At 34.3% G+C, this 22,282-nt stretch overlaps 2 protein-coding genes across 4 annotated transcripts; both read right to left on the bottom strand.

The window, feature by feature from the left end:
* Positions 1–1,982: 1,982 nt before the first annotated feature.
* Positions 1,983–3,022, bottom strand: LOC132171856 (germin-like protein subfamily 1 member 13). Its single transcript, XM_059583268.1, has 2 exons — positions 2,869–3,022; positions 1,983–2,660 (listed from the first exon to the last, which is right to left on the bottom strand). The coding sequence occupies exons 1-2, from the start codon at positions 2,993–2,995 to the stop codon at positions 2,125–2,127; spliced, it is 663 nt and encodes a 220-aa protein (XP_059439251.1). The 5' UTR covers positions 2,996–3,022; the 3' UTR covers positions 1,983–2,124.
* A 2,247-nt stretch (positions 3,023–5,269) lies between these two features.
* LOC132171329 (protein FAR-RED IMPAIRED RESPONSE 1-like) lies at positions 5,270–14,743 on the bottom strand. Of its 3 annotated transcripts, XM_059582618.1 has the most exons (11): positions 13,138–13,486; positions 12,891–12,936; positions 7,488–9,817; positions 7,329–7,385; positions 7,154–7,222; positions 6,958–7,023; positions 6,732–6,800; positions 6,571–6,639; positions 5,901–5,969; positions 5,720–5,813; positions 5,270–5,617 (listed from the first exon to the last, which is right to left on the bottom strand). In XM_059582618.1, exons 3-10 carry the CDS (start codon positions 9,762–9,764, stop codon positions 5,736–5,738), a joined length of 2,754 nt encoding a protein of 917 aa, XP_059438601.1. In that variant the 5' UTR covers positions 9,765–9,817; positions 12,891–12,936; positions 13,138–13,486; the 3' UTR covers positions 5,270–5,617; positions 5,720–5,735. The 3 variants fall into 3 exon arrangements, with proteins under 3 accessions (XP_059438601.1, XP_059438600.1, XP_059438603.1); XM_059582617.1 differs by lacking the exons at positions 12,891–12,936; positions 13,138–13,486 and adding an exon at positions 14,567–14,743; XM_059582620.1 differs by lacking the exons at positions 12,891–12,936; positions 13,138–13,486 and adding an exon at positions 12,405–12,552.
* Positions 14,744–22,282: the final 7,539 nt, after the last annotated feature.

The raw sequence follows: 22,282 nt of genomic DNA, 5'->3' as shown, positions 1-22,282 counted from the left end.
GCTCAGCTTAATAAAGGAAGACTTTGGGTAGAAGAAAAAAAAAATTCCCCAAGTTCAGCAATGGCGCTCGGAAGAAAGAAAGAAAGACAGAGGAATACAAGGTTGCAATATTGGGAGAACAGAGAGAGACGATCGAACAGAGAGAGAGAACACGTACATACACTAGTACGTGTTCTAGTGGAAGTGCCTCCAGCTGGCCAGCTGGGGGAAAAGAAAAAAAAAAAAATTCAAAACTCGCGAGCCAGGCCTCTTAATTAAGAGGCATGGCGCGCTGGCCTCCGGATGGGACGCGCGGCGCGCGGTTCGGAGCGCACGTGTCCCTTTCCTGACGTCCCGTGTTTGGCACGTCAGTAAATCCTGACGTGCCAAACATGGCCCGTCAAGAATGCTATATATTTATTTATTTATATATATAATTATACCTACCAATAATATTATATATAGGTCTAATTCTAGCTATAATAATCTGATAATTATATTTAAATATCTGATAAAAGCAATTATAATAATATAAAAGCAATTATAATTTTATATACAATATATATAAATATATATAATTAGTCTGACGTGGCGTTGTGCCACGTCAGAAAATGCTGACGTGGCATATCACCACGCCAGAAAAGGATGACGTGGTACAACGCCACATCAAAGCTTTCTGACGTAGCGATATACCACGTCAGAAAATTCTGACGTGGCGTTATGCCACGTCAGAAAAATCGCCACGTCAGAATTTTTCTGACGTGGTAAGTCCCACCACGTCAGCAATTTTATGAATTTTTATTTTTAAGAAAATGAATAAACCTCCCAACGTTGATGTATTTTACACGTCAATTTTTTCCGACGTGTGAATAGTAACACGTCAGAAAATTCTGACGTGTTACTATTCACATGTCAGAAAAAATTTCCCTGAGATTTTATATATAAAACATCAGGAAATTGCTGAGGTGGCAAAAATTTTATACTGTAGCATACGTCAGAAAATGCCCATTTTTTGTAGTGAGGTTCAAAAAACTAAGTCTCTCCATGACCATATTTTTAAGCTCTTTTCTTTTCTTTTCTTTTTTTCTAACTAAAAAGATAGGTGTGGAAGATCAATTGTAGTTATTTTAGCTAGACGTGACATCAAATCTGATATTAAAGAATTTGATTGTATTAATTTCAAAGATTTAATTGTAATCAGATTTTTATGGTAATCAAATTTAATTGATTTGATAGTACATGTCTGCCTCAATTCTCCTAGAAATAGGAGTCTTCTCATCGCAACATAATCAAGGAATAAGAGCAAAATGTAGCCCTTTGGACCTTACGTTTATTTTCTCTATTCCGTTTTGTCTGTAATTCTTTCTGTATTATCTTTTCTTTCATTTACCAAAGCTATAGGCTAACACTAGTTTGGATCGTGTGAATTTCAATTTTATTTTTTTTATTTTATTCTCTTATCGTTTTGTCTCTCACTATGATTATTTTCCTGTAGTGCTCAATCTCTTGCCGATATATGATGGTAAGTATGTACTCCATAATACAATGAGGAGTTGATTAGACCTTTTATTGTGTAGAATTAATGGGTGTTCGTTCTCTTCTAATTTTGTGGCTGGTAAAAAAAAAACATCAGTTGAAAGAAAAAGAACTGGTGTTCGTTCTTTGCATTTAAGGCCCATAATTGACCTCATTTATGGCTCATAGTTGACTTTTATTTCATCCCGTAGTTGACTTTTTCCACCATATTGTTGGCCTTCATTTTAGTATATTGTTATTTAATTAGGCATATCTCCGGTCACCGTTGCCGACCGCCTCCAGTCATCACCGCAGTGAGACTCTGGTTCAACCCCTTCTCTTCATTATTTCGGTGAAACACTGAATTAACAAGAGAAGTATTTTAATTTGTTGTTTTGATCTATTTTGTTGGCAAGTCCCTTCTGTCTTGCATCCATATCTTTATGTGTTTTACTTAGAGAGAGAGAGGTTCTCGACAAACACCAATATTATATTATACCTCAACTCCACCTAGAGAGAGTTACATAGGCAACTTTTTATTCTATTATCAATACGATGGAATGAGGCTAACATGCCTAAAAGATGAAGGCCATAACAGTTCCATAAGTTTCTTAGTTGTTGTTCCATTAATTAGAACGTTTTCTGAAGATATTCAATAGTCTTCAGGTCAAGTTGGAAGGCCTTGGCGAGAACATTAGGATTGATAGGAGGATTGGATCCGAAAACAGCGTTTGCTATCGTTATAACACCTGGATTTTGGCTGCTTAGACCAGAAAAGGCTACAGCATTGGTGTGCCCCACGTTGAACTGGAAGTGAATGAGACCAATTGGAAACACAAACACATCTCCCTTGTTTAGAACTTTGGAGAAAAGACGGTTTTCCGGGTTGGATGTGACAAAACCAACGTACAAAGTACCCTCTATGACTATTAGAATCTCAGAGGCACGAGGGTGAGTGTGGGGAGGGTTTACGCCATATGGTGCATAGTCAATGCGAACTATGGATAACCCTAAAGTGTTGAGGCCTGGAATCAGGTCCACAGTCACAAGAGTAACATTCGACCCAAGTGGATTGGCCGTATTTCTAGGAATCTGAAGCCCTTGGAAGAAGAAATCATCGGCATTGGCAACCGTAAAATTCTTGCAGAATTTTCCATTCACAAACACTGCAAGAAAGAAATCTTTGTCAGTACTAAAAGAAAAAGAAAAGTGACACATTCATAATAACAGTTTCTAAGATGCCATACAACTAACAATCTTGCTTCTAAGCAGAATGTAATGAGCTTTAATACTTAACATGATCAGAACCATTATATATATATATGCAGAAGCTTGATAAATAAATAAGTAAAAACTATATATGTATATATATACCAGCAGACTTGGGATCATCAATTGCTACACAAATGTCTTGAAGAGGGCTGGGATCATAGGCAGAGACAAGGGAGGATGTGAGGGACAAGAGAGCCACAATTGCAAGGAAATGGACTCCTTTCATCATATCTAATATTTTGCTTTAATGGTGATGGGTGATAAATCTTGCATGGAAAACCTGTGTATTTATAGATAAAAGCTGTTGAACAGGGCAGTGTTTGAGTCAAAGAAAACACAGCAAGTCTTCAATGATTATGGATTAAATAAGAGAAAGTTGGAAGTTCTTCAACAACTACTCCATAATTTTAAGCTCGTTAGGTTTCACCTACTCATGCTTTTTCTCTTTGCTTAATGGATTCTTCTTCTCTCATGCTTACCCCCAACAAATTCTTAACATGTGCTCATTTTTTGATTGGGCCATGGCAGCACTTCATTATTGCCATAACATATTTGTAAAGGTGCTTTCGTCAATCAACAAAGAAATTAAGCACTCAAATCTTGCCTCGTTGGATCTTGCTTGAGCATAGTGTGTACAACAGAATATAAGTCTATGTCTTAAGATATGTTAGGTAAATATTTATTGCATTAAGAAATTAATATTTATTGTATTAAGGTGTGATAATGGAAAAACCAAAAACAAAAAAAACAAAAAAGAAAGTATTTGCAAAGTTCATGTAATTCAACCTAATATAATGACTTGTGCATTAAGGCAACAAAGCCTGGAGAAGGAGTTTATAATCAGGATTTTGTATTTGGGGGGTCCGAAGATATATATATATATATAGTCTCTTTATGTGTGTGCACATTCGTGTTTATGTGAAATAAAAATAGGCAAGTTTTAAATTCAATTTCATATTAAATCAGTGTATTTGTGTGTTTTTAAAAATGATGTTTTGCTTCCAAACAGTAAGCGCGTTCAAGACGCATCCCAAGTTTAAAATTAAAAATATTTGACATAATAGTAGACATGTCATATGAGGGTGAAAAATTAAACATTTGACAGGGCACAATATAAGAAATAGTATTTCTATAGAATTTTTTTAAAAAATAAAATAAAAAATTAGAACCTATGTTGGTTCGCCCTGTCTATAATTAGAGGAGTGTTAGGCTTACAAACAAATTTTACAGAAAAATTTTTACTATCTGGTGTGGCACAATATGATTAGGTTTTTCAAAATTTGAACTTATCATATATTCAATCATGTTGTGCCACATCAGTTTATAAAAGTTTTTGTGTAAAATTTTTTTGTAAGCCTAGCATTCCTCCTATAATTAATGTTTTAAGTGCTTGAAATTTGTACTTAATGGATTTCATGGGAAAAACAAAAACAACGGGGTAAAACTTAGAATTTTTTTCACATAATTGCATATGAATTTCTGCTTAAAACAAAAACAAAAAGAAATTGGAAACCAAACAAGGCTTTAGTACACTAGTGGAAACTACAGTAATTTCCTTCTAATCCAATCCAAATACACTCCCATTGCTTGTATCCAAACAGCCATTCTTGTACGAATTTGAAATTTAGAATGCTTTGGATTAGAAATATGTTGTCCTTTTTATTTTATTTTTCTTTGTTTGAAATTGCCCAGATAATCATTATTTTCTTGCTGGCAAGCACCAAGAAATTTCCTTCAGAAAAATTTGATCTTCTTGAGTTAATTTAAGTGTGGGGTCGAGCACTGACCAATCAGAATCGAGATTACTGTTAATCCTAATCCTAGGCTATGAAAAAATATGAGAGAGAGGGAGGAGTTGAACCAAAAAGTTGATAGATAGTTGTTGAACTTTTTTTTCTCATTGATGGGAGACAAGAGTTGTTGATGGCCAGTTAGGGAGATGGTGACCGTTAATCCTAATCTTAGGTTGTAATCGTTATCTAATTGAAGCCGACATATACATCATTCCAAATTCTTCTTTCAAAAAAAAAAATAGGATAATTCTTTGATTCCATATTTAAGAAACTATAACAAAGTGTGCTTTCATATTTTACATTTTTTTTTGTACGTTTTTTTTAAAATATATTTTACATAATTTGTTTTTTTCTAATTGTTTGTTTTGATTATGGGATTCATCGTACTAACAGGTCATTAGAAAAAAAATGTGCAGAAGCTAGTTAGGGAAGTTGAGCAGCTTTGAATTAGATTCGGATTCACTATAATTTGAACAGTTAATATAAGAGAATATATATGAGATTCACCTGCTTAAATAAATTTTAAACTGTCTGACTACCTACTCGAACAAGTAAAACTCATATATCTTCTCTCATATTAACTATCCAAATTCATTCATTCATTTTGCATATATTTTTAAAATTATAAGAGTAAAATTGTTAAAATCCCACATATACCTACAGATTCCATGAGATATAGTAAAACTAGAATGAACGGTAAAATAGCAATAAATGCAAGAATATTTAATTTCATAATATATAGTAGACTATGATAGAAGAGCAATTGCCGGGACCCATATAATGATTGGTTTAGGTAAGGTGGCCGGCCAACTACAGGCACTTACAGAGAATTTAATAGCAAGTGCTTCTCACAAGATTTTTTTAAGTCCTATTGAGAGAACATCGATCGGTGTTTCTAGGTTATGGTATTTTCACATATATTTAAGCGGATAAAATAATTAAGAATTGTCCATCTGGCATTATAATTACCAATGTCAATGCAGGAAAAAAACAAAAAACAAAAAACAAAAGTTCGTTGTCGTTGGCTTGTACTCTACAATGAGATAATTCATCTCCACCTGTGAAAGTAACAGAATATTATCATTAAAACTCATTGACAAGTTACCAACAAAAAAAATAAAATAAAGCAGATAATAATAACACAAATTATTATCACCAACCTTTATCAGAAAGCTATTAACGAGAGAGGTGTTTTGCATGGATATGTTTCGATGCCATGCCATGCAGCTGTGAGGGTCCCATGTGAGACTGGTCCTGGAACAAGAAGGGTAATCAACAATAATTTAAGTAAATCCATGGAAAGCAAAAAGCTAGAAAAATCCTAATGATGATGTTAAGTACCATATCTTGCAAACTATCCTGCACATCAAAACAAGTCTGTGTAGTTTGTGGTCTGAAATGCAACTGCCCCTGCATGAAACAGAGTATCATTATTTATTAAACACATAGTAGCAAGGTTTTGATAATCAACAATACTAATAATCCAAGGATCCCCAAAATCTTTGGGGTATATCAAGGTATCCATAACACAAATGGCCCAGAGAAATGTGAATTGTCCTCTTTCTTTTATTTTTAGATGACTTCCTTGACATATATATCAAGCCAACAAAAGCCCGCATGGGTCAACAACAATAATCGACTCATTTGGTTAATATCACGAGATTAGTTGTTCAAGTCCTCACTTAACCGATACACAGTTCTTGCGGGCGGGATCATGTATCTGTAGTTTACCCAACAGTTGCCGCAACAGTTGGGTCACGATGTGGCTCTACCTTGAAGGTGTTCCACGTCATCAAAATATATCAGCCAACAAAACTATAACTTTTTTTTTTTTAATAAGTAACGCAAATTATATTAAAAAAAGCATAAGACGCCCCTGTGTACACACGCAGTATACAAGAAAGGCGCAACATGCCACTGACCCAACCTAAACAAAAGCCTCGTAGAACATCGAAAACCCTTAATACTCAAAAGCCAACAAAACTACAACTAACATGATAGAACGCCATACCATCCCATGCAACCTTTGTTGAGTGAGGTAATGGCCATCATGGATAGGTGCAATTGAGTTCAGTTGTCCCTACAACAAAAAATAAGAGCCCAATTTAGGTATTGCATTTATAGACATAACAAAACAATATCCAAAAAATCAATTAGTCAAATATCGATTACCAGCCCTTGCATGTTATGTTGGTTGCTGTAATATTCATCGCGACTTGGAACTATTGAGTTTAATTGTCCCTATGAGAAGCAAAAGATGGGTAAAAGAAATTATTGATAAACATAAAAGTTATGCTGTTGGAAATACTTATCTATGGTTCCTTGATGGAACTCCATACTATTATGGTAATAATAAGGTAAATAAATAAACCAATAACAAATAAAAGTAGGATCTTACCATTCCCTGCACGATTTGTTGAGTGCCAAAATAGCCATCAAAGGCAGCCCTTGAGTTCAGTTGTTCCTATAATAAATATATGGAAACAAATGAAAAAACTCTAATGCTAAGTGACAGTCATAGTCAAATGAGTAGTGTTGAAAACAAGAATGTCTTCCTGTTACATGCATAATGGTAGATTTAAACCACATCATACCATGTCTTGCATGCTCTCTTGCGATTCATACGACATATCAAGCACGTGTGCTCGTAAATTCGTGTGTCCCTACAACAAGTATGGAACCCACATCAAGATGCTCCTTTAAAATTTAATACCAGAACCTGCATTTCTTTAGATAAAATGAGCTAGTCTAAACAATGACATTACGAACCACTGGTTGCCAGTTGTCATGGGTTCCAATTGATATGACCTCTGGCTCTGAATGTACCTAAAATTACAAAAAAAAACCTGCTCAAATAAAAAATACATTTACAAAAATTCATAATAAAGTTTCAAGATTAAATTAATAACCACCAAAAACTTAACTAACCTGTCGTTTTTTGGATGCACTGTTTTTTTTATTTGTCTTGCTAGAGCTGCTAGTTTGGTTCACTTCTTCAACTCCTTGAGGACCACGAATTGATGGTGAGCTTGGTTCTATTACACTCTGAATTGAGTTATTTACACACTCACACTTTCTCAAAGCTTCTTCGAGTGCCTTCAACGCAATATTGTAAGTCTCTGAGGATAAAGATGCTTCATCACCCAACTTAAAGGCCCGTTGACATAAATCATTGTAGCGTTGAACCCTACACTCAACAACTGAAACTTCCCTTGTTGTTTGTCTACTCTTTGCATCTTTTGTCCAACGTTTCAATACATACTGAGATGGAATGCTGTGTACACCAGACATTTGCAGAACAATCATTACATGCCTACAAAGGAAACCACTGAATTCAAATAAACGGCACAAGCAAGATATATCTGACGTTGTTTCATTCCACACCACAATAAAATCTTGATTCTCTTCAAAATCTTGAACCCTAAAAGTTTTGGTTGCTCCATCTTCACTTTCTTTTCTTGGATGACAAGCAACTACTCCCAAAACCTCATTCTGGAATTTCCTGAATATCGCATGTGTGTACGAAGTTGCCAATTGTTTCCCAAAAGGTGATGGAGATTTCAAACCTGGTTGCTTATGCCAACTTTCAAAATCTGCTTTTGCTTCCTCTTCACACTTTTCCCTTATAATCGCTTTATACTGCTCTAAGAACTCCTTCAATGTAGTTTTCCTTTGCATGTATTTGTCAAAGAAACAGTTTATGCTTTCTGATCGTTGGGTTGTAGACATACCTGCCAAAAAAATGTCTTTCATATATGTAGGTATCCATCGTCCACGATCTTCATACAAAGATTGAAACCATATGTCATTTCTTAAATTGAATTTATCAACCATCTTCCACCATCTCCTTTCAAACTGTTCATCTGTCCAAGACTTAAAAATGCATTTGTCAAATTTAGTCATAAAATTTTCATGTTGCCTTATTACATAACTGAGCTTCTCATTAATTTTGCTCAGTATATGCCACAAACAAAAACAATGACGAGAATCAGGAAAGACCTCTGCAATAGCTTCTTTCAGGGCTTTGTCTTGGTCAGACAATATCACTCTAGGAGCCCGTCCACCCATTGCTCTAAGCCAAGCCCGCATCAACCAAACATATGTTGATTTAGTCTCTTCGGACAATAATGCACACCCAAGCGAAAGGAACTGAAAATGATGGTTCACACCAATAAAGGGAGCAAACGGCAATTTGTATTCACTCTTGATATGGGTGGTGTCAAAAAAAACTACATCACCAAAACTGCCATAATCAAGCCTGCCTTTTGCGTCGACCCAGAAAACATTTCTCAGACGCTGCTCTTCATTTAGATCTATTGCATAAAAGAAGTTAGGATTCTCTTCTTGCATATACATGAACTGCTCAAGCATAACTTGAGCATCTCCTTCTTCTAAATCCAAGTGCTTTCCACTATCTAATTGATTTGTGATGCCGCCTTTCTGCTTGTCAACTTTCTTGTAGCCACCAGATTGCCTAGACATTGTAACATACATCTTTTTTGTTCTTGCCCGGATAGCATGCAAGGCATCAACGTTACTACCATCTAGATCTAAATTCCTATGACCCCGAAAATAATAGGCTTGGTCTGGAAAAATTTCATGGTTATGGTCCTTTATGAAACTACAGATAATCCATCTACCATCTTGCCTTTTCTTAACATGCATGCAGGCCTTGCAATCTGTTTTTGTCCAAGATAGATTAATTCTACCTCGTCTTCTTTTTACAGGAACATTTGTTGCACTGTCAATATTTGGAACAGGTTCCATGGTTTCATCTGTTTTTCGTTCTCGCTTGCTTCCATATCTAGTACATGCAAATTTTGCATCAATAAATTTTCCGGATATTCTGGATCGACGGCTAGCCTTTATTACAGCAGCAAATCCCACAGACTTGGCATATTCTTTATAGAATGAAAAAGCTTCCTCCTTAGATTCAAATTCCATTCCATCATGAGGCTCCAAGCTTTTGCAAGAATTCAAGTTTATTCCTTCTCCAGCATGCCCCTTGTTTCTACCATCTGATATTCTTCCATTTACATTTGGTCCTGTGTTTTCCTTATCATTTCCAGTAACACAAGGAGTAACTATGTTCGATCCATCTCTATCATGCCCTTCATCTCCACCATCCTCCATATTAACATTCACATTGGACCTATTTTCTTCCATATGGTATTCTCCTGAAGGCTGCTCAAGATCTATCCCCATAAAGAACGTTTATTTCTATTTTCTTTCGGAAATCAAACTATTCACATATGTACCTGAGAAGTGAAGAAGAAAATGTGCAACTGTTAGAAGTAAATTAAAGAATAATCCAAAGCCATCTAAAAGCTCCAGAATTAATATATTTCATATGTAAATCAAACGAGTACTTCTAGGTGGCCTACTTGTGCCCTACTAAGAATGATGTGGCTATTAAAATCATCATTTGATCATAGCCACATCATTCTTTGTAGGACATAAGTAGGCCACCTAGAATTATTCAAATCAAACAAAATAAAATATGTAAAGATTTAAAAAAAGTAGAAACTTATTACTAGCAAAAAAAAAAAAAAAAAAAAAAAAAGAGAGCATTTTAACCAAATAAACATGTGGATAAAAAATGAACAACAATCATTCAGAATCATTTTAAAAATATATATATAAAGAAAACCCAGCCATATATTAAATTAATTCCAGTTTTGCTGAGAGAGAGTGAGAGCAAATAATCACTAGATGTGTTAACCTAATCAAAGTCCTTGAACTTACAGCATTACAATCATGATCCAAATATACATCAGCAGTACCATACTAAAGCAAGGCAACTAGATCGTTTACATTAAATGTGGAGCTAATACCATAGTCGGGTGGGATGTCAATGACATACACATCGGGTCCAACCCTCTGCAACACTTTGAATGGCCCAGCACTACAAGCTTGCAATTTTCAAATGGACCTAGGTGGGAACTGTTCAGGTCTAATCAGGACCATGACATAATCTCCTATGTTAAGTGCAATGTGCTGCCTATGTAAATCAGCTTGAAGTTTGTATTGGGCATTACTTGCTTGAATTTACTTATTGATCTTATTATGCAAGTCCTGAACATGTGCAAATGCTTCAGCTGACTCAATAATCCTACCATGTGGAGACATCTGGAGAAGGTCTAAAGGTTTCTAAGGTTATAACCATGGACGACTTCAAAAGGACTCATGCCTATAGACCGGCTGACAGAACTTTTTGAAGCAAATTGGGTTGTTGGGAGAATCAATCCCAGCTCCCTATTGTGGTCACCCACCAGGCATCTTAAAAGATCTCCTAGATTAGATTGACCACTTTAGTTTGGCCATCTATCTAGGGATGGAAGGAAGTGGAGAACTTCAATTTTATCCCAACCATGTGCCAAAGGATTTTCCAGAAATAACTCATGAATCCAACGTCATTATCAGATACTATGGTCCTCCCAAGACTATAGTTTGACAATCTCGTCAAAATAGAGCTTTGCAGCTTTAGAAGCGTATGAGGTCTTGGCACATGGAATGAAGTGGGTCATCTTGGCCCAGTACCACAAAGATGGAATCGTGCTTCTTTAAAGTACACAGAAAGCCATGCACAAAATCCATACATCCTGCCAAAGGCAGTTTGGCACAGGGAGAGGAGTGTAAAGGCTAATGTTCTGCTATATGTGCTTGGCCAACTGGCATGTGCGAAAATGACCAATCAATTTAGCAACAACTCTTTCAGGCTTGGCCAATAAAACTGGTGCTCCACTTCCTTTATAATCATATTACGAACAAAGTGTCCCAAGAGGCCTCCCGTGTGAATCTCTCAAATTAAGAAATCTCAAACTGACGTCTGCAAGATGCAAAGTTTGTTGGCTTAGAATAAATATCCATCTTGGAGGTGTCATCCGCATAGGGCATTGTCCATCTTCTACGGCTATGCATACCTCTCTAAAATCAGGACACAACTCATAATCCTCTTTGAGTCTTTCAAACCCATAATATTGAAACTCATCATGCACAGTAAAGTGACTCGACCACTACATGCATCTGCCACCTTCTCAATTTCTGACTTATGCTTCAACACAAATGACTAGGCTTGCAAGAACTCGACTGGACGATCATGCCTACAATTAAGTTTCTTATGGGAATTGAGCTAACATAAGGCCTCATGGTCCAAGTAGAGGACAAACTCCTATGGTACTAAATAATGGTGCCAGTGGCATAAGGCTTGCACTACCACATATTGTCATAGGTTAAATTCTTTTGTTTGGCCCCATTCAGTTTTTCACTAAAATAGGCTACCAGGTGATGCTCCTCACTAAGTACTCCACCTATACCAATGCCCAATGCAATGCACTCCACCTCGAATACTTACGTGAACTTTAGGAGTTGCATGACTGGGGCTGAAGTCATTCTCTTTTTAATCTCCCCAAATGCCTCGGTTGCAACACTTGCCCACATCAATTCACCTTGCTTCATACAGTCTATTATGGGACACAGAATGGTACGAGACCCTTTAATGAATCAACAATAAAAGGTGGTGGGCCAGTGAAAATTGCGAATGTCATGAATATTCTTGGGATCAAGCCAATCTACGATCGCCTGACCGTTCTATGGGTCAGCAACAATTCAAACCTCACATAGGGACACAGATCAATTAGTAGTGTCCGATGTTTCTTCTTATACTTCCTAGGGCAATGTTTAAACCCAACAAATGTCCAAAATAAACAATTTGATGCATATTCAGATATCATTGCACAAAGAAGCACATCTAGAACGATAGGGGTCTTACACCAAATCAAGAATTTCTTCCTTTCTTAGAACATTTATTGGGTAATAACATAGCAAGCAGATTAGACGCATTACCACATCTCACATGATGTAATGTGCGACACAGGAACTTTGTATGCTGATATGTCCATCTACCATGGAAGATCACACATATTTCAAAGATACTGTTTGGCAGCTAGCTGACTGGTGGAGACACGAGGATTTGCATTGGATATTTGAGATCAAATTTGGCCTTCAACAGGATTGGGGAATGTGACAACCACCTCCCAAACCCCACCAACCCCAAAAAAAAAAGACCCAAAAACCTCACCTTCCGAGAGACAAAAGGAAAATTCACCTGTTTAAGAGACAGCTCTGACAAGTGCTGCATTTAGTATATATCTACCTATTTCTCCAAGATAATCAATTGATCAGCACAAGACTATTTAGTTATAGTAAAAAAAAAATCAGATCAATCCTAAAGTGAACAGAGAGAACTAGTTCAAATAAGTTCTTTGAGATGTTAACAAACCAGATTTTTTAGAGTAGATCTTAAACAAGAATCACATGTAGCACACTTACAATCCTCTTTATAACTTGAACGTAATGAACTATATAACCCTGCAACCTGTTGAAGACATAGAGACAGACGCAGGGGTGGTTAGTGTACTAATGTCAAAAATCTTCCAAAGCTTCTATTTTCTGAAATCTGAAAGGAGATCTAACCTATTTGTCATGCCGAAAATTGCACATTTATCAAATTTAATCAACAAACTATTTTAGATATTCATTATTTTGAGTAATTTATAAATTATATGCAATTCCTTACACCAGCTGAATGGGTTTGTCAATTTCCGCAAAAGTTTTTCATCTTCACAACTTCCACTGCTAACTCCTAGTTCTAAAAGTTTCACTCCACCAGAGAGTCGGAATCGCTGTATGATATGATCCACCTAAAAACTAAGCTATGATGATCACTGAGATGGGCGATGAGATCACAACTGAAATCATCAAGAGTATTATGAGCCAGATCAACATAATACAAGAAGATGAAAATTACGTTCAATTATTATCATCTGTACAATAGTACTAATAGTACACTGCAATTAGGGAACAAAGAACTTAAAATATTTAGAAAAAATAATAATAATCCCTAACATCCTCGTCAAGAATCAAGCTTACTGAAAAGAAGACATTTAGTACTTTTTTTTTTTTTTTTGATAAGTAAGACATTTAGTACTTAAAATTGGTTGTTTCAAAATTGGCTATGTGCTATAGCCTCTGCCACTTGGAAATGATTTAAAACCAAAAGCAAAAAAATAATGGATTGATGTAACTGGCATGCAAAACCTGAGTTCTACTTTAACAAGCAACTGGAACATCATGTTAGGTGCAATAATGAAGATCACAAGTTAAAACTGGTGAAGAAGCAAAACCAGAAGAAGGAAATGCAAAAAAAAAAAAAAAAAAACCACTTCGAATATTCCTATAACAGCAAAATTCAAAGTTTCAGATTAAAAAAAAAAAAAAGAAGGTACATCAATGCAATACCAAAACTACAAGAATGAAATTGGCGGCAAACAAAAAGTACCTGGAAGAATGAAATGCCTAACACCCACTTCACATATTCAGTTCACAGTAAAAAAATTACGAAGTTTTCATGCAAAATCCTTTAAAACTACAAGAAATGCAATACCAATATGACAAGTGCTAATTCGAATAGAACAAAGAACACTCAGAAGAATGAAATGCCAAAAACCCACTCCAGAGATACATATAACCCTCAAGACTGGAACTTTCAAACAAGAGATCCTGCATAGAATATTAAAGTGCATTACAAGAATTAGCCGACAACAAAGAATGCCCAGAAGAGTAAAACGCCAAAATCCACTTCTCGGAGAACATATAACAAATAAAAACGGAAACTTTCAAACGAACACTTACACAAAGCAACGTGTAACTAGAATAACAATATGAGATTTGAAATTAGCAGAGAACAAAGAATACCCAGAAAAGAAAAATGTGAGATTCCCACTTCTCAGAACTAATTAACAAAAAAAAAAAATTCAAAAAATTCAAAAAACACTTCGAAAAATAAATGTAACAAAGAAATACACCATCACTGAAGAACAGAGCCAGTAAGTAATAACAGAGAGAAAAAGAGTAGAACAAATTTTCTTAGCAAAAAAGGAAAGCTATAATTAGGACTAAGAATTGGAAAAAAAAAAAAAAAAAATGAAAGGGATTCGGAGAATTACAGGATTAGAATGAGGATTAAAGAGTAAATTTAGTGAACATCAGATGGTGCTGGCAGTTTTTGGGGAGAGCGAGTAAACAAGTTTTAGCCTTTTCGATTGAAGCTTAGGGCTTCAGAAATCAAAGCCGCACTCGCGTTCTGCATCTACCATACTCGCCCCTAGAGACCTCCTGGGTCCACTGGTTCACTTAAATGCTAACCATAACCGCAAGGTCAAGCCCCTCTTTTGTCGGGTCCAAATTATCTCTAGCTTCTGATCTCGACACGTTGACACGTGTGTTTTCATAATACTTTCTAAATTTTTTTAAAAAAAAAGTTAATTTTGAGATAATAAATTTGATGAGATTGTAATATATTATTCGGGAACAAATTTTTGAAAAAAAAATTTTAAAAGTGTATCATATCTCTTATTGGACATGTTTAAATCTTCTACTTGATCTAATTCCTAAAACCAACAAACCGCCATAGCAAAACTATATAGATTTGGTTTAGAGTCTATTTTGCATTGCGAGTTTACCGATCAAAAGTGTGATTTTAGAAGTTATATTTATGTCCGGTAGCTAGTTTATGTCCTTTTATTTAAAAAAAATAAAAAAAGAAATTGAGCAACCCATGTTTTAGCCCAAGTGGCTATTAAACAAGTCATAGATATGTTATGGATAGAGGAGACTCCTCCTTTTATCAGTGATATTGTTTTGGAAGAGCAACTGCTCTGTCCATGAAATTTATTAATGAAAGTCTACTGAGTTATTAAAAATAATAATAATAATAATTTAGTAAAATCTTGAGTGATTTTGAAAAACCAAAATTCAAAAAACAATTCTTTTACAACATAAGTTTATTTATAATTTTTTTTTTTTTTAAAGAAAAAAAAAGTGTTGCTCCACGGGGCATTAGCCTATGATGGCCATCACCGTCCACCGTGGTTGTAATCTAGCAACCACCGCACGGCTACCAAATATGTTTGGCATTTGGCAACCCCGTGCGGACGCTAAATGTGTTTGGGGCTCTCATGGTGACCGTTAACAATGGTTGCTTCCATTAGGCAGCGGCAAAACCACCCTAATGTGTTTGGGTTTCTCATGGTGACCGGTTAATAATGATTGCTTCCATTAGGAAGCGGCAAAGTCACCCTAATCTTTTATTTGTTACTGTTTATTTTTAGTACATAGTATTCAGCAATTACTACTTGAAAAAATTGTACATGGACAATCTGCACCCTTAAAAAAAATAATAATACGTTATTATTTTTTAAAATGTTTTGTGTTCTAGTTTTTGAAATTTGTTGTGGGTTTTAAAAAGAGTTTTAAGGGGATGTTTGGCAAATCTTTTTTAGACGAGAAATAAGAGATGAATGAATTGATATGGTAAGGGCTCGGCTTTAAGGTTGAAAACTCTTGTTGGACTAAGCATCGACTATAAAACTTAGGCCCAACTTTAAATTGGGCCAATCTGATTAGGCCATAATGTCACCATACAAACAAACGTTCATGACCCAACCCACCCTGGATGAGAATAGTAATAATTATACTCTCTTTTGTTTTTCAGATTACCGACTATTCAGAGCATTCTCAATAGAGCAGTCAAATTTTACTTTTATTTAAAATAGCTAATTAAATTTATAAAAAAACCTTCACATTGGATTAGCAGAAAAAAAAAAATTGAGATTTTATTAGATTAGGATATTTAGAAAAAAACCCTCAAATTGTACTTTTATCTAAAATAGGATATTTAGGAAAATACAATCCTTATAAAAAAAATAATAATAATAATATTTAAATAATATAGATAAAAATAATGCTAATCAAATGTAAGAGGCATTTACAAATTCTTTAGCTAAACTGGATAAAGTGAGTTTTGATGAGTTATTTTACATAAAAATTTGGCTCCTCCATTGGAAATGCTCTCATAAGCTAAAAGCTATTTTTTTTACAAGTAGAATTTGATGAGAATAGAAGAGGCAAGTACTCAATAGAAAAATACCATATTTTATGAAGAAATCATTTTCAAGTGTCAATTGTTGGAGAATATATTTTCTATATTAAAAAAAATATATATTAAAATGATATTGTACGTTACATACCTTTTATAAGAGTGCTTGTAATAAGGTTTATCTCATCAATTCTTCTGTAAATAGGAGCATTTGTATTAATTGTAATATGATCAAGTGAAATAAGAGCAAATGTAGCATTAAGGTTTTATCATGTGAATGTAGGTCGTAGATCGAACCACGTAAAATCGCTAGTATCTATTTTTTTTGTTTTTTTTTCATTTAATGATTTTCTTCATCCATCTCCTAGTATTTTTATCTATGTGACCCATTTATAACCACTTGTCTTTTTTTTAAAATAAAATAAAAATAAATAAAAACAAAAGAACAAATGAAGAGAAGGAAGATGGTCTCTATTTTAAGAGAAAACAGCATTAATATACAGTGTAGTTGTTGTATTGTTGTGCAGCAATTATGTGTTCCAGTCTTTTTTCTGGAGTACTGTTTGTAGGCTTGTTGTATTTGTTATAAAATTCAGGTTATTCATAAAATAAATAAATAAAAAGGCAACATTCACTACACCAAAAAGCATATATTCATGAATTGGATGGACATGCATGAATCCTACAATGAATGTAAATTAATTAAACACTATATTGGAATTTGGAAAGACAAGAAAGGAGATCAAAAAACAACAAGAGTACAAGATAGTGATGGTTTGGCATGAAACATGTTTGATATGACCATGCATTAACACAATTCCCTACAAACTTTTCAATCTTCTTTTGTAAAGCAAGAGGACTTGGTTCATGCATGCACCCCCTGGCTTTTGGTTTTCAAAGTGAAGTGAACCCAAGTTTGCTTCATTCACCCTAGCCCAGAAAAAAGAACAAAACCAAAAATAAAAAAGGTTGTTTCACTCACCTAGGATGCCTTGGACAAGCACATAGAAGCTAAAAAAAAAAAAAAAGTCTATGGAAAGTTGAGAAGTACTTTAAGCTACAAACCCATTAAAAAAATGTCAATGTGCATGTTCTTGTTCTTGGTCCCGATAAGCTATGCTGTGTTGGTTGGTACATCATATATATATATATATATATATATATAGGAAGCAATTGGACTTCTGAATCAGCAATGCCCTAATGGATTATTGAGGAGTGGCATGTTACTTTAATGCAAGAAAGAGGCTGTTTTGATGGTTTCGATGACATTAACGATCAATTATGTCCTCTCTCTCTCTATATATATATAAAAAAAAAAAAACTTTTTTGGAAAAGAAAAAATATATTGGTTATAGTACTCAAGCATATGACCTTGTCCTACCATAGTATACACTTTTCACATGCATGCTTAAAAATCTCTCTCTCTCTCTCTCTGTGGTATTAATATAATAATTAAGTTAAATTCGAAGCTAGATGTCCCAGCTTATTAAAAAAAGAAACCTTAATGTCCTAACTTGGCATGTTCATGAATTTTGAGGTTTGGTAGAATATGTTAGAAGTGGCACATGACTTTGCAGTCAACATGTTGACCCGATCTCACTTTTAATATTATATTTACCCTAGTTTTAAGTAGCATATATATATAAAAGATAACAAACAATCCAGAAACATTATAAAAAAATAACAAAAAAAAAAAAAGCCAATTAATGGCTCCCTTCACATATGTTATAAAATTGCATGACATGCATATAACCACATGCTACCTCAATCATATCTCCCGACTTGGAGTGGAATTTGCAAACGTGTCTCCTTTTCATGAGAATCGGTTTTTGACTAATTATGTAAGGCTAAGAATAATAAAACTTTACAAGCAAGCATACCTAGTTATCATTTTTAGAAGTATTGTAGGGTGAAGAAATCGCCTAAAGGCTTATGCCTCACAGTATATACGTAAGGGTGAAAAGGCGGACCGTTATTAACTGTACTAATATTTTTTAAGGCGGTTAGGAAAAACCGTGCATGGTTTACGGCTGGCTATAGTACTACAACTAAATTCCCACATACTAAAGCTATTTTCACTTTTGAAGAAAGACATGATGATGGCACTGAGTAATATTGAGTCCTCTCAAATGTAACGTGGCTTTTAAAATCACCATTGAATTTTGGATCATCATTATTAAATTTTGATCTATTGATGATTTTAAATGTCACGTCACATTTAGGAAGACTCTAGTCCTCCTTATAGCATTACTCGATGACACTAAAGTTGGCAAATCAGAAAGTGATAAGTTAATAAATAGGTCATTCTATTATACAATTGAAATTACATAAAAAAAATATAAATTTCTTTTCTATAATTATTTTTCTGTTGTCTTTTTCTACACTATCATCACATTTCTCCTGCTACCTTGAGCGTTGGAGGGGCTTCACTAGCCAGCACCAATTAACCACTCTAACGGTCCTTTCTCCTTGCAGATCAACCCATTGGGCTAACCAGCGTGGAGCTACTATACATGGTCTTAGACACCAACAAGTATTACACCATGAAAGGAACAGCCAAATGGCTCTAGTAGTAATATGCCAAATATTCAAGAAAAGAAGAAGAAGGTGGTTCTAAGATATATGATATACATATAACAAAAAATTACTAAAAAGTCACACCTCAATTCAGGCACGATATTTCAATTTATTAAACATTAGGGCTAAACTAACAGGCTGTTATTAGCTGCCCTAACCGACCACATAACTGCTTTAAAAAACAGTTAAAAAAAAAAGCTAATCGCCTAGGGTAATGCGATTAGCGGTCTTAGAATTTAGAAAAACTGCTAATCGCCTATATATATATATATATATACATATACATGAAACGATGTCATTTTGGTGTAAAAAAAAAAAAAAAAAAAAAATCTCTAGAAACGACGTCGTATATAATAGGGCATTAAACACCAAAATGACATTGTATGTCATTTGTTTTTTTTTTTTTTTTTTTTCCTCCTTTAATTTTAAGAAGCTGTTAGTAGTTACTAACCACTGGTTAACCGCTTAGGTGGTTAGCCAATTTTACTAATCATATTTTCACCCCTATTAAACATTAGGATGCTTTGCGCATTACATGGTATAGTTTTAATATTTTTCTCCTAAATGGGCAATAAAAATAAATAACAAGTACTATAAAGTATCAGTTTAATAGAGTTTCCAATAAAGAAAAAAGAAAAAAAAATCAGTTTCCAAAATTTTTTACTGTACAATTTCTCATTTTCCAAAATTTGTTTACAAGTACCTTAGGGGAGGCCCGCGAGCCACCCCAGACCATCGGTGGCCAGGGCCACCCTTGGCCACCTCTGGATTGGTTCACAGGCTACCCATGAGGTGGGGGTGGCTCGCGGGTCACTGGTGAGGTGGAGGTGGCACCAAATTTTCAAAAATTAGTTAGTGTCATTTGAAGTGTAGCACTGTTCAAACGACACATTTTGTAGTGAATAGTGTCGTTGGAATAGTATTACAGTTCAAGTGACACCTTCTGGGGCACAAATAGTATCGTCTGAATAGCGTTACTATTCAAGCGACACTATCTCTGGTGCGTAAATAGTGTCTCTTGAACAGTGTTATTGTTCAAGCAACACCACTTTTAAAATGGTGTCACTTGAATAGTAAAAGGCTACATTTTAGTGATTTTTTTTTTTGGCCACTCTATATATGGATTGGCATTGTATCTTACTTGATCCCTCTTCTATTCACAAAATCTCTCTCTCTCCTTTGTCTTCTTTTAGGAGGCATTCTTAACTCTATTTTTTTTTTTCCTTCTTGGTCCCCCATAGAATATGTTCTTCTTTGTTCTCTTGCTTAGAACAAAAAAGATGGTAGTGTTATTATATAGCAGATAAGGATCCAGATCAATTACTTATCTAAATTACTAGCAATTTAAGTAAATGATGTGAACGATCTCATATGAGACTTACCTATCCAAATAGGTGGTTTGACAACTCAAAATATATTTAGATGTACAACTTAATTCCATACGAAGTCTCTTACATTATCTATCTAAATTGCTAATAAATCTCAATCCATTCTATAGCTCCCCCATGTGAAAGTGTTATCTACCAAGAGACAAGACAAGACGACACTTATATTATATATCCTTAAATAGGTCCACCATGGCCTCCTAGGCTCTACTAGTACTAGTGGTCGATTGGCTTGGAATGTAGACTCCATCATATATATACATGCAAATTCCCCATTTTATTTCTTCACATGAGAGAGAGAGAGAGAGAGTTTTTATAAGAAATATTTTTCCCAAAACCCAATTTGGACAGCAGCTAGATGACTGTCTACACACAGTCAAACATAATTTCTTAGAAATTTTTTATATTTTAATTCTTTCATTACCATTTTGACTACATAAAGTAGAACCATAATCCGCCATACAAGCAAACTATTGTCAATCTTTTAGAAGCATGAAACCCCACGACAGCCATGTTCTTTCTAGAGAAATGTGTTTTTTTCTTTTTTAATAAATAATTACACAAGTATGTTTTAATTTACAGACAGTGAATTTTGAATTCATGATTCTCTCTTCATACCATTCTTTAGACTGTTCAAAGCATTGTTGTCTCTTTGCTTCATTTTTCCTATCAACAACCCAAATGTTTTATTTTCCGTTTCTTTTTATTATTCTATCTAATGTGTACATGCCTAATTCGCTTGTCTCTTTTATATATATTGCATTTTATCTATATAGGAAAAATAATGTAGAGGTCTATGAGGTTTAACCTTTTATCCGATCACTCTTTAGGGTTTAAAATCAACCCAATCACCCCTTAAATTAAGTATACTTCATTATCGAATCGCTCCCTTCGTTTACCTGCTGTTAAGATTTTTAGTAGAAATTGTAACACGTACTTATAATTCATTGTCATATCTAATAAAATTGTGACATTTAGGCATTAGACCATATCATATCGAACATGTAAAAATTAGCCGGTTGTTATTTTTCCCAACAAATTTTCCTCATCAATCAAGGATTTTTTTTTTTTTTTTTTTTTTTTTTTTTGTGTGTAAAGGTGTTGGGCTTTAAGGCTTTAACATATGATACTCTTCAATTCTAATTAATCTCCATTCATAGAGTAATTCTTTCATACTCATTGTATACATCTCTTTTATACAGTGATATATAAATAATTTGAAGAAAGAACAGGTTAATTAATTATTAATTGTCATTTAAACTGAAAAATGGAACTCTATATAAAAGAAAGAAAGAAAATCTAAATACAACACAAAGTGGTCAATACTAAAACTGTTAAAATGCTCCAGATTTTTAGAATTATTGAGGAGTATATGACAAAAGTTGCAGAGCAAAAACAAAAAACAAAGGGGAAAAACATTAATGTATAAAATAGTGCAAACAGCAGCACCCACTTGTGATTTTATATTAATGCATATTATTTCCTATGTCTCCAGTGTCAGAAGGTGTACTGAAGCTGAGTAGTCAAACCAATAACCCAAGAACACCAATAATTAATAATCAATATGACAAAAGTAAAAACAAAAAGGAAAAAATTGCAGTTTACCTTCCTTGAAATTTCAGAAGTTTTTAAATTTTAACTCCAAAGTTTAAACATTGATAATCTACCCCCTGAAGTTTAAAAAAATTGCAATTTAAACCTTCCGTTACTAATTTTCTTTAAATTGAACGGAAATTGTTTTAAAAAAGCCTGAGGGTAATGATGTAATTTCATAGATTTCCGTCTATTTAGACGGAAAAATTAAACGGAGAATTTAAATTGCC

This window comes from Corylus avellana, chromosome ca2 (assembly GCF_901000735.1).
Source record: "Corylus avellana chromosome ca2, CavTom2PMs-1.0".
Classification (NCBI taxonomy): Eukaryota; Viridiplantae; Streptophyta; class Magnoliopsida; order Fagales; family Betulaceae; genus Corylus; species Corylus avellana.
The sequence above is the reverse complement of the archived record's forward strand: the minus strand, read 5'-3'. Positions and strand labels throughout refer to the sequence as shown.

What these genes read in the sequence shown, in the direction of transcription:
- LOC132171856 (XM_059583268.1), bottom strand. Translation starts at nt 2,995, where the DNA reads ATGATGAAAGGAGTCCATTTCCTTGCAATTGTGGCTCTCTTGTCCCTC. An exon ending in TGATGATCCCAAGTCTGCTG is followed by an intron (nt 2,661 to 2,868) that starts GTATATATATAC and finishes TCTTTCTTGCAG; the next exon opens with TGTTTGTGAATGGAAAATTC.
- LOC132171329 (XM_059582617.1), bottom strand. Translation starts at nt 9,764, where the DNA reads ATGGGGATAGATCTTGAGCAGCCTTCAGGAGAATACCATATGGAAGAA. An exon ending in GTGCATCCAAAAAACGACAG is followed by an intron (nt 7,386 to 7,487) that starts GTTAGTTAAGTT and finishes TTGTAATTTTAG; the next exon opens with GTACATTCAGAGCCAGAGGT. An exon ending in AACAAATCGTGCAGGGAATG is followed by an intron (nt 6,801 to 6,957) that starts GTAAGATCCTAC and finishes TGCTTCTCATAG; the next exon opens with GGACAATTAAACTCAATAGT.